General features: G+C 47.7%; 4 protein-coding genes across 4 annotated transcripts in view; 1 reads left to right on the forward strand and 3 right to left on the reverse strand.

Moving 5' to 3' along the window:
- The window catches only part of LOC130298231 (oocyte zinc finger protein XlCOF22-like), a 171,469-nt gene extending 169,020 nt beyond the window's left edge, over positions 1-2,449 (reverse strand). The window contains exon 1 of the mRNA XM_056551151.1: positions 2,319-2,449. The gene's annotated coding sequence lies outside the window, so the exon portion shown is untranslated. The remainder of the gene's footprint in view (positions 1-2,318) is intronic.
- LOC130298236 (oocyte zinc finger protein XlCOF22-like) overlaps positions 1-12,667 on the forward strand; it is a 246,966-nt gene that overhangs the window by 140,482 nt on the left and 93,817 nt on the right. The gene's annotated exons all lie outside the window — the stretch shown is intronic.
- Positions 1-12,667, reverse strand: part of LOC130298235 (oocyte zinc finger protein XlCOF6-like) — a 72,310-nt gene that overhangs the window by 11,731 nt on the left and 47,912 nt on the right. The window lies entirely within an intron of this gene.
- On the reverse strand, positions 2,094-5,545 carry LOC130298242 (gastrula zinc finger protein XlCGF66.1-like). The gene is made up of 3 exons (XM_056551168.1): positions 5,401-5,545; positions 4,874-5,053; positions 2,094-2,445 (listed from the first exon to the last, which is right to left on the reverse strand). Exons 1-3 carry the CDS (start codon positions 5,476-5,478, stop codon positions 2,251-2,253), a joined length of 453 nt encoding a protein of 150 aa, XP_056407143.1. The 5' UTR covers positions 5,479-5,545; the 3' UTR covers positions 2,094-2,250.

Here is a 12,667-nt window from a genome sequence, read left to right on the forward strand (position 1 = left end):
GTTTTCTCCATTTCTTTGACTTTACTTTCTCTTGGTGTTTTCGCACACTTGTTCCAATGTTTTCCTTTTTAACGCTACCTGTATGTTTTGATCTGTTCTATTTCGGCCCACCAGGCCGTCATTACCGTACATTGCTTGATTTATTGAGTTTTTGTCATTACTGATTTGTTTAACCCCTTAAGGACCGGAGGTTTTTCCGGTTTTGCATTTTCGTTTTTTGCTCCTTGCCTTTAAAAAATCATAACTCTTTCAAATTTACACCTAAAAATCCATATGATGGCTTATTTTTTGCGCCACCAATTCTACTTTGTAATGACGTCAGTCATTTTGCCCAAAAATCTATGGTGAAGAGGGAAAAAAAATCATTGTGCGACAAAATTGAAAAAAAAACGCTGTTTTGTAACTTTTGGGGGCTTCCGTTTCTACGTAGTACATTTTTCGGTAAAAATGACACCTGATATGTATTCTGTAGGTCCATACGATTAAAATGATCCCCTACTTATATAGGTTTGATTTTGTCGGACTTTTGGAAAAAATCATAACTACATGCAGGAAAATTAATACGTTTAAAATTGTCATCTTCTGACCCCTATAACTTTTTTTATTTTTCCGTGTATGGGGCGGTATGAGGGCTCATTTTTTGCGCCGTGATCTGAAGTTTTTAACGGTACCATTTTTGCATTGATAGGACTTATTGATCACTTTTTATTCATTTTTAAATGATATAAAAAGTGACCAAAAATGCACTATTTTGGACTTTGGAATTTTTTTGCGCGCACGCCATTGACCGAGCGGTTTAATTAATGATATATTTTTATAATTCGGACATTTCCGCACGCGGTGATACCACATATGTTTATTTTTATTTTTATTTACAGTGTTTTTTTTTTATTGGAAAAGGGGGGTGATTCAAACTTTTAATAGGGGAGGAGTTAAATGATCTTTATTCACTTTTTTTTTTCACTTTTTTTTTGCAGTGTTATAGGTCCCATAGGGACCTATAACACTGCACACACTGATCTCTTATACTGATCATTGTTATCCCATAGGGACCTATAACACTGCACACACTGATCTCTTATACTGATCATTGTTATCCCATAGGGACCTATAACACTGCACACACTGATCTCTTATACTGATCATTGTTATCCCATAGGGACCTATAACACTGCACACACTGATCTTCTATGTTGATCACTGGTTTCTCATAAGAAACCAGTGATCAACGATTCTGCCGCATGACTGCTCATGCCTGGATCTCAGGCACTGAGCAGTCATTCGGCGATCGGACAGCGAGGAGGCAGGAAGGGGCCCTCCCGCTGTCCTGTCAGCTGTTCGGGATGCCGCGATTAGCCGCGGCTATCCCGAACAGCCCGACTGAGCTAGCCGGGAACTTTCACTTTCACTTTTAGCCGCGCGGCTCAGCTTTGAGCGCGCGGCTAAAGGGTTAATAGCGCGCGGCGCCGCGATCGGCGCTGCGCGCTATTAGAGGCGGGTCCCGGCTTCACTATGACGCCGGGCCCGCCATGATATGACGCGGGGTTACTGTGTAACCCCGCGTTATATCAGAAGAGCAGGACCAATGACGTACCGGTACGTCATTGGTCCTTAAGGGGTTAATAAACTTTTTCTCAATTTGAAGAAAAAAAAAAAAACAAGCACTCATACTAGTCTGTGGATGAAAATATAAAAGAGTTATGATTTTTTGAAGGCGAGGAGGAAAAAACGTAAACGTAAAAATAAAATTGTCTGCGTCCTTAAGGTCCAAATGGGCTGCATCCTTAAGGGGTTAAAAAAATTCCATATAAAATTATTACAGTCAGTGACTGAGCAGAATCTGTGACTGTTACTACTCACCTGGGCGGTTACCTGTAGGAATGTCCTTCTCATACTGCTCATCACTGCTCCTATCTGTCTTTTCTTCTTCCTTTATGTCTGTAGCATTAATATAGATCAGATCTTTCCCTGTATGAATGTTCTCCTTATACTGCTCATCACCGCTCACATCTGTCTCTTCTTTTTCTTCCTTTATGTCTGTAGCATTATTATAGATCAGATATTTCTCTGTAGAAATGTCCTCCTTATACTGCTCATCACCGCTCACATCTGTCTCTTCTTCTTCCTTTATGTCTGTAGCATTAATATAGAGCAGTTCTTTCTCTGTAGGAATGTCCTCCTTATACTGCTCATTACCGCTCACATCTGTCTCTTCTTTTTCTTCCTTTATGTCTGTAGTATTTATATAGATCAGATATTTCTCTGTAGGAATGTCCTCCTTATACTGATCATGTCTATTACCTGATCATGTCTATTACCTGGTGATGTGAGGGGCTGCTGATCCTCCATCATGACTTGATCCTTGTACTGATCCTTGTGTCCTTTTACATACTCCCACTCCTCCATGGAGAAATAGACTGCCACGTCCTGACACCTTATAGGAACCTGACACATAATGATACAGACATCACCCCGACCCCTCCAGTGGTGTTACTGTATAATGTCCCAGCATTCCCAGCAGTGTCACCTCTCCAGTCATCACCAGACCCCTCCATTACTGTATAATGTCCCAGCAGTGTCACCTCTACAGTCATCACCAGACCCCTCCATTACTGTATAATGTCCCAGCAGTGTCACCTCTCCAGTCATCACCAGACCCCTCCATTACTGTATAATGTCCCAGCAGTGTCACCTCTCCAGTCATCACCAGACCCCTCCATTACTGTATAATGTCCCAGCAGTGTCACCTCTCCAGTCATCACCAGACCCCTCCATTACTGTATAATGTCCCAGCAGTGTCACCTCTCCAGTCATCACCAGACTCCTCCATTACTGTATAATGTCCCAGCAGTGTCACCTCTCCAGTCATCACCAGACCCCTCCATTACTGTATAATGTCCCAGCAGTGTCACCTCTCCAGTCATCACCAGACCCCTCCATTACTGTATAATGTCCCAGCAGTGTCACCTCTCCAGTCATCACCAGACCCCTCCATTACTGTATAATGTCCCAGCAGTGTCACCTCTCCAGTCATCACCAGACCCCTCCATTACTGTATAATGTCCCAGCAGTGTCACCTCTCCAGTCATCACCAGACCCCTCCATTACTGTATAATGTCCCAGCATTCCCAGCAGTGTCACCTCTCCAGTCATCACCAGACCCCTCCATTACTGTATAATGTCCCAGCAGTGTCACCTCTCCAGTCATCACCAGACCCCTCCATTACTGTATAATGTCCCAGCATTCCCAGCAGTTTCACCTCTCCAATCATCACCAGACCCCTCCATTACTGTATAATGTCCCAGCAGTGTCACCTCTCCAGTCATCACCAGACCCCTCCATTACTGTATAATGTCCCAGCAGTGTCACCTCTCCAGTCATCACCAGACCCCTCCATTACTGTATAATGTCCCAGCAGTGTCACCTCTCTAATCATCACCAGACCCCTCCATTACTGTATAATGTCCCAGCAGTGTCACCTCTCCAGTCATTACCAGACCCCTCCATTACTGTATAATGTCCCAGCAGTGTCACCTCTCCAGTCATTACCAGACCCCTCCATTACTGTATAATGTCCCAGCAGTGTCACCTCTCCAGTCATCACCAGACCCCTCCATTACTGTATAATGTCCCAGCAGTGTCACCTCTCCAGTCATCACCAGACCCCTCCATTACTGTATAATGTCCCAGCAGTGTCACCTCTCCAGTCATCACCAGACCCCTCCATTACTGTATAATGTCCCAGCAGTGTCACCTCTCCAGTCATCATCAGACCCCTCCATTACTGTATAATGTCCCAGCAGGGTCACCTCTCCAGTCATCACCAGACCCCTCCATTATTGTATAATGTCCCAGCAGTGTCACCTCTCCAGTCATCACCAGACCCCTCCATTACTGTATAATGTCCCAGCAGTGTCACCTCTCCAGTCATCACCAGACCCCTCCATTACTGTATAATGTCCCAGCAGTGTCACCTCTCCAGTCATCACCAGACCCCTCCATTACTGTATAATGTCCCAGCAGTGTCACCTCTCCAGTCATCACCAGACCCCTCCATTACTGTATAATGTCCCAGCAGTGTCACCTCTCCAGTCATCACCAGACCCCTCCATTACTGTATAATGTCCCAGCAGTGTCACCTCTCCAGTCATCACCAGACCCCTCCATTACTGTATAATGTCCCAGCAGGGTCACCTCTCCAGTCATCACCAGACCCCTCCATTACTGTATAATGTCCCAGCAGTGTCACCTCTCCAGTCATCACCAGACCCCTCCATTACTGTATAATGTCCCAGCAGTGTCACCTCTCCAGTCATCACCAGATCCCTCCATTACTGTATAATGTCCCAGCATTCCTAGAAGTGTCACCTCTCTAGTCATCACCAGACCCCTCCATTACTGTATAATGTCCCAGCAGGGTCACCTCTCCAGTCATCACCAGACCCCTCCATTACTGTATAATGTCCCAGCAGTGTCACCTCTCCAGTCATCACCAGACCCCTCCATTACTGTATAATGTCCCAGCATTCCCAGCAGTGTCACCTCTCCAGTCATCACCAGACCCCTCCATTACTGTATAATGTCCCAGCAGTGTCACCTCTCCAGTCATCACCAGACCCCTCCATTACTGTAAAATGTCCCAGCAGTGTCACCTCTCCAGTCATCACCAGACCCCTCCATTACTGTATAATGTCCCAGCAGTGTTACCTCTCCAGTCATCACCAGACCCCTCCATTAATGTATAATGTCCCAGCAGTGTCACCTCTCCAGTCATCACCAGACCCCTCCATTACTGTATAATGTCCCAGCAGTGTCACCTCTCCAGTCATCACCAGACCCCTCCATTACTGTATAATGTCCCAGCAGTGTCACCTCTCCAGTCAGCAGCTCCATCATCTTGTTGATGAGTTCTCGGATCTTCTGTTCATCCATTTCCTCATGTATCAGGGAGTGAGGTGGGGGCCCCAGGATTGGGCTCAGGGTTCTTCCCCATCCTTCACACACAGGGGCCAGACAGCGACCACTAGAGGACTTCTTCACTACTGTGTAATCCTGTGTATGGAGAGACACATTAATATCACTACATACATTCCCAGAATCCCTCACCTCTCCAGTCATATCCATCTGTTATTACATAGATAAGAATGAGGTCATGTGACATCACTCCCAGAATCCCTCACCTCTCCAGTCATATCCATCTATTACATAGATAAGAATGAGGTCATGTGACATCACTCCCAGAATCCCTCACCTCTCCAGTCATATCCATCTGTTATTACATAGATAAGAATGAGGTCATGTGACATCACTCCCAGAATCCCTCACCTCTCCAGTCATATCCATCTGTTATTTCATAGATAAGAATGAGGTCATGTGACATCACTCCCAGAATCCCTCACCTCTCCAGTAAGCCGGAAGAGTATCTTTAGGGTGAGGTTTATGATCCTGTCAGCCATCTTGTTCCTGTCTCTCTCCATGGTTGATGGGTAATCCAGGAGAATTCTCTTATATAGAAGATCTCAGCAGAGGATCCTGGATTGGAGAAACCTGAAGGGAAGAAGAGGAGACGATGATAAACCGCACCAGATTCTATGGAGAAATAAAATCCATTTCCTGGAGATAATCTGAGGAAACATCTGAGGAGACATTATAGTCACAATCATGGAGGCTGTAAACCTAGTCGGGGGATCCATCATAGTCTGGTGCGGAGTCATGGGGGATGGGTAGAATATGGAGACAGGAATCCACCATCCATGTTATCCAGGTAATACCAGAAACCGCGAGGGAAATGGTGGAAAAAGTGTCTGAGGACTCTTCATCATCCAGTAGATGTGACCTGTCATGGTCGGAGGTCAGGAGGTCACTGTCCTATGTCACACACCTTCTCTTACCATCCTATTTTAACTATAGTCAGTTTTTCTGATGCCAACTAGGTGTTTGCCCTGACCACTGGAGGGCGCCAAATATCAGGACTCCAGACAATGAACAGTTACACATATAAGGGATTTGGTGACACCGCACTGGAATCATTGATAAAGGGATCATCCATCTGGGATATTTCCACACAGGATCGAGACCTTCTGCCTCCTACTAATCCCAAGTATTTCCTCACATTATCACCTTCTATTATATACATACGTATAAGCTTATTGTGAGCGGCTTTACCTCATCTCACCTTCTCTCATAGTGGACTGAGGACATCCAGACCTGATATTCCTTCATTGTATGTATCCCACTGCGAACAAACCATTGTGCCTCCCCCCCCCACCTTCCCTCAGGGGGTGTAAAAACATTTGTGACACGGTCACATGACACATTTCTGTGCATTTCGTAATTTAGCTCACATAAAGCGTTGGTGGAATCATAGGTGAATGGATCCGCGTCACACTGGGAATTATTGTCCCGGAATGTTACGTAATTGTCCAGAATCCGGGCAGAAAGCCAATCTGGTCTCCAGGGTTGGGACGACACTATGTCGGGAGTTTGAATCCTGATGTGGATGTTGTCCCTCCAGGTGCCCACGTTATAGATCCTTTTCATCTGGAACACGTTGTTTGTGGTAACAAAGGGGAAGGAACGGAGGGGCCTGAGCAGAGAAGACTGAGGGAGAATCCTGAGGAGAGACCATATGTTACCGCTGTGCCTCGTGTGCAGGCTGTGCGGCCGTAAAGAAGGAGCTAGAAGCAGCCACCGGGACCACAATGGCGGCCATCTTAGATTGCTGTATGGAAGAAATGGCTAATACCCAGGGAAGAAATTAACCAGATGACAGGATGGGCGGGGAGGTGACCTGCAGCCCTTCACCATACAAACACGCCTCATTCCATAGACCTGCACTGAGAGGGCGTGACGGAACTAGGGGCGTGGCTATGCCAGCACAACCCCCGCTCCAATCGTTCGGAACACTGGGGCAGCAGAGTACCCCTTTAATGGGTTAATCATTAGCAGTGAGTCCTGGCTGCTTATAGCTCCTAAGCTCTAAATCCCATATGGGGCGCAGGGCGTAAATGTACTGCATGTTCTTAAAGGAGTTCTGTAGTAAAAAATAACCAACGGATAGGGGACAAGTTATAGATCGCGGGGGTCTGACTGCTGGGACCCCCTGCAATCTCTTGTAAGGGGCCCCGACAGTCCGCAGGAAGGGGGCGAGCGAACCCCTGCACGGAGTGGTGGCCAAAACGCCCCCTCCATGTATCCCATAGAAATACATGGAGGGGGAGCTTCAACAGCTGCTTCCTGTGGGGGTCAGATCGCCTGCTTCCTGCGAACTGCTGGTCCCCCATACAGGAAATCGTTGGGGATCCCAGCAGTTGGACCCCCGCAATCTATATCTTATCCCCTATACTTTGGATAGAGGATGTTATTTTTCACTGCAATAGTCCTTTATGGGTTAATAATATCCCCAATAATCCTGATCTGATGGTGACCGCACACACATACCTGTATCTGTAGAGGAGCCGTGTGCTTACAGGACCTGCGATGATGTCACTGTCATGTGATCAGTCACATGGAGGAGGAGTCGTCACATGATCAGGGGCTGCTGCTCTGAGAGATCTCCACACACAACACAACAGCAGTGACTGCCCCACCAGGACCTGCTCTGTATCTGCTACATGCTGGAGGTGTAGGACCTGTGATGATGTCACAATCATGTGACCAGTACATTTTGAGGCAAAGTTTAGCAGTAAATAAGTGACTGTGGCTGAAGGACCTGTGGGGAGGATCATGTGACAGTAGTGGGCGGAGCTCAGCAGTGCAGGGTAGAAGAGATTGTGATTGAAGGACCTGTGATAATGGTCATGTGACAGCAGAGTCCTGCATACACTGAGCAGATGAGCCTAGAGCAGCAGCCCCTGATCATGTGACTCCTCCTCCTCCATGTGACTGATCACATGACGGTGACATCATCGCAGGTCCTGTAAGCACACGGCTCCTCTATAGATACAGGTATGTGTGTTCTCTCCCTGTCCATATTCCCTTACGTCCCTCCAGCAGCACAGATGGTATATTCCTCCCCCCCCCCCGCACACTGGTATAACCCATGCATTGTAAAACCTTACAAGGGTTAATCGCACCCCCTCCCCTATATAGAGGCCGATCCCCTCATCCTGTGATTTCTCCTTTGGGGATTATTTTTATGTATTTTTGTGTTTTTTACTATAATATTATTTTATCTTTGCTCCTGGTGAGAGAAGGGTTAATATATTGTCTTGTTTCTGCTGCTGTTTGTGTTATTCCGCCATCTTTACTCATTTCCTATATCTCCGCCCAGTTGGCCCCCAGCTAGAAGCCCCGCCCTCCTGTCCTTGTGGCCCTATTCCTGTTATGTCTTTACCTCTAATATGTCAGGTTCTTCTTCTGGTTCTCTCCCCGCGGTGTCCACATGTCTCCCCGGCCGCCGCCATCTTGTAGAAGGAGGTTTATGGAGAACTGGGCCGACTCCTCTGTGGATCCAGGCTCTGCCGACACGCCCCCTCCCATAGAGATGAATGGGGGGGGGTGGCTGTGACATCATGAGGGGCTGTGACATCACAAGGGGGTGTGGCTGTGACATCATGAGGGGTTGTGGCTGTGACATCATGAGGGTGTGTGTGGCTGTGACATCATGATGGGGTGTGGCTGTGACATCATGATGGGGTGTGGCTGTGACGTGACACAATGAAACCCTATAAAGGTGACTCCGCCCCCAGACATCTTCTCCTCTCTCTGGGGGAGGGGACAGACATTGATCTATAGATAAAATATAGTAAAATGATACATTAACCCTTCATCTCCCACATCCTATAAATCTTCCCATCTCCTCCGCCTCTGGTGTCCAAGGTGATAGATTAGTCGCCATCCATGAGTCTCATGATAGATTCTACCAGACGTGGCCCCCGTGGATGTGATTCCAGGATCCTGTGGAGTCGCCGTCCTGTTGTGTCCTCCAGCGTGTTCTCTGCTATATTGCTGGGTCATGTGATTGGTCGTCCATTCCCGCCTTATGCTCCTCCCCCCCCCTTGTTTCCCTTCACCCTCTATCCTCCCTTTTCCTTCTCTTTTCTTTACGTTTACCTTCTTGTCTTTCTTTTCGTGTTCTCGGTGTTTGTTCTTCTGTATTTGATTCTTTGCCGCCAAAGATTCTGAAATATTTTCTGGTAATTTCCGAGGACGTCATCATAGAGGAGAACTCATCCGAAATCATTGTGACTATAATGTCTCCTCAGATGTTTCCCCAGATTATCTCCAGGAAATGGATTTTATTTCTCCATAGAATCTGGTGCGGTTTATCATCATCTCCTCTTCTTCCCTTCAGGTTTCTCCAATCCAGGATCCTCTGCTGATATCTTCTATATAAGAGAATTCTCCTGGATGACCCATCAACCATGGAGAGAGACAGGAACAAGATGGCCGACAGGATCATAAACCTCACCCTACAGATACTCGTCCGGCTTACTGGAGAGGTGAGGGATTCTGGGAGTGATGTCACATGACCTCATTCTTATCTATGTAATAACAGATGGATATGACTAGAGAGGTGAGGGATTCTGGGAGTGATGTCACATGACCTCATTCTTATCTATGTAATAACAGATGGATATGACTGGAGAGGTGAGGGATTCTGGGAGTGATGTCACATGACCTCATTCTTATCTATGTAATAACAGATGGATATGACTGGAGAGGTGAGGGATTCTGGGAGTGATGTCACATGACCTCATTCTTATCTATGTAATAACAGATGGATATGACTGGAGAGGTGAGGGATTCTGGGAATGTATGTAGTGATATTAATGTGTCTCTCCATTCACAGGATTACACAGTAGTGAAGAAGTCCTCTAGTGGGCGCTGTCGGGCCCCTGTGTGTGAACGATGGGGAAGAACCCTGAGCCCAATCCCGGGGCCCCCACCTCACTCCCTGATACATGAGGAAATAGATGAACAGAAGATCCGAGAACTCATCAACAAGATGATGGAGCTACTGACTGGAGAGGTGACCCTGCTGGGACATTATACAGTAATGGAGGGTCTGGTGATGACTGGAGAGGTGACACTGCTGGGACATTATACAGTAATGGAGGGGTCTGGTGATGACTGGAGAGGTGACACTGCTGGGACATTATACAGTAATGGAGGGGTCTGGTGATGACTGGAGAGGTGACACTGCTGGGACATTATACAGTAATGGATGGGTCTGGTGATGACTGGAGAGGTGACACTGCTGGGACATTATACAGTAATGGAGGGGTCTGGTGATGACTGGAGAGGTGACACTGCTGGGACATTATACAGTAATGGAGGGGTCTGGTGATGACTGGAGAGGTGACACTGCTAGGACATTATACAGTAATGGAGGGGTCTGGTGATGACTGGAGAGGTGACACTGCTGGGACATTATACAATAATGGAGGGGTCTGGTGATGACTGGAGAGGTGACACTGCTGGGACATTATACAGTAATGGAGGGGTCTGGTGATGACTGGAGAGGTGACACTGCTGGGACATTATACAGTAATGGAGGGGTCTGGTGATGACTGGAGAGGTGACACTGCTGGGAATACTGGGACATTATACAGTAATGGAGGGGTCTGGTGATGACTGGAGAGGTGACCCTGCTGGGACATTATACAGTAATGAAGGGGTCTGGTGATGACTGGAGAGGTGACACTGCTGGGACATTATACAGTAATGGAGGGGTCTGGTGATGACTGGAGAGGTGACACTGCTGGGAGTGCTAGGACATTATACAGTAATGGAGGGGTCTGGTGATGACTCGAGAGGTGACACTGCTGGGACATTATACAGTAATGGAGGGGTCTGGTGATGACTGGAGAGGTGACACTGCTGGGACATTATACAATAATGGAGGGGTCTGGTGATGACTGGAGAGGTGACACTGCTGGGACATTATACAGTAATGGAGGGGTCTGGTGATGACTGGAGAGGTGACCCTGCTGGGAATACTGGGACATTATACAGTAATGGAGGGGTCTGGTGATGACTGGAGAGGTGACCCTGCTGGGACATTATACAGTAATGAAGGGGTCTGGTGATGACTGGAGAGGTGACACTGCTGGGAGATTATACAGTAATGGAGGGGTCTGGTGATGACTGGAGAGGTGACACTGCTGGGAGTGCTAGGACATTATACAGTAATGGAGGGGTCTGGTGATGACTGGAGAGGTGACACTGCTGGGACATTATACGGTAATGGAGGGGTCTGGTGATGACTGGAGAGGTGACACTGCTGGGACATTATACAGTAATGGAGGGGTCTGGTGATGACTGGAGAGGTGACACTGCTGGGACATTATACAGTAATGGAGGGGTCTGGTGATGACTGGAGAGGTGACCCTGCTGGGACATTATACAGTAATGGAGGGGTCTGGTGATGACTGGAGAGGTGACACTGCTGGGACATTATACAGTAATGGAGGGGTCTGGTGATGACTGGAGAGGTGACACTGCTGGGACATTATACAGTAATGGATGGGTCTGGTGATGACTGGAGAGGTGACACTGCTGGGACATTATACAGTAATGGAGGGGTCTGGTGATGACTGGAGAGGTGACACTGCTGGGACATTATACAGTAATGGAGGGGTCTGGTGATGACTGGAGAGGTGACACTGCTGGGACATTATACAGTAATGGAGGGGTCTGGTGATGACTGGAGAGGTGACACTGCTGGGTCATTATACAGTAATGGAGGGGTCTGGTGATGACTGGAGAGGTGACCCTGCTGGGACATTATACAGTAATGGTGGGGTCTGGTGATGACTGGAGAGGTGACACTGCTGGGACATTATACAGTAATGGAGGGGTCTGGTGATGACTGGAGAGGTGACACTGCTGGGACATTATACAGTAATGGAGGGGTCTGGTGATGACTGGAGAGGTGACACTGCTGGGACATTATATAGTAATGGAGGGGTCTGGTGATGACTGGAGAGGTGACACTGCTGGGACATTATACAGTAATGGAGGGGTCTGGTGATGACTGGAGAGGTGACACTGCTGGGACATTATACAGTAATGGAGGGGTCTGGTGATGACTGGAGAGGTGACACTGCTGGGAATGCTGGGACATTATACAGTAATGGAGGGGTCTGGTGATGACTGGAGAGGTGACACTGCTGGGACATTATACAGTAATGAAGGGGTCTGGTGATGACTGGAGAGGTGACACTGCTGGGACATTATACAGTAATGGAGGGGTCTGGTGATGACTGGAGAGGTGACACTGCTGGAACATTATACAGTAATGGAGGGGTCTGGTGATGACTGGAGAAGTGACACTGCTGGGAATGCTGGGACATTATACAGTAATGGAGGGGTCTGGTGATGACTGGAGAGGTGACACTGCTGGGACATTATACAGTAATGGAGGGGTCTGGTGATGACTGGAGAGGTGACCCTGCTGGGACATTATACAGTAATGGAGGGGTCTGGTGATGACTGGAGAGGTGACACTGCTGGGACATTATACAGTAATGGAGGGGTCTGGTGATGACTGGAGAGGTGACACTGCTGGGAATGCTGGGACATTATACAGTAATGGAGGGGTCTGGTGATGACTGGAGAGGGGACACTGCTGGGACATTATACAGTAATGGAGGGGTCTGGTGATGACTGGAGAGGTGACCCTGCTGGGACATTATACAGTAATGGAGGGGTCTGGTGATG

This window comes from Hyla sarda (assembly GCF_029499605.1).
Source record: "Hyla sarda isolate aHylSar1 chromosome 1 unlocalized genomic scaffold, aHylSar1.hap1 SUPER_1_unloc_6, whole genome shotgun sequence".
NCBI lineage: Eukaryota > Metazoa > Chordata > Amphibia > Anura > Hylidae > Hyla > Hyla sarda.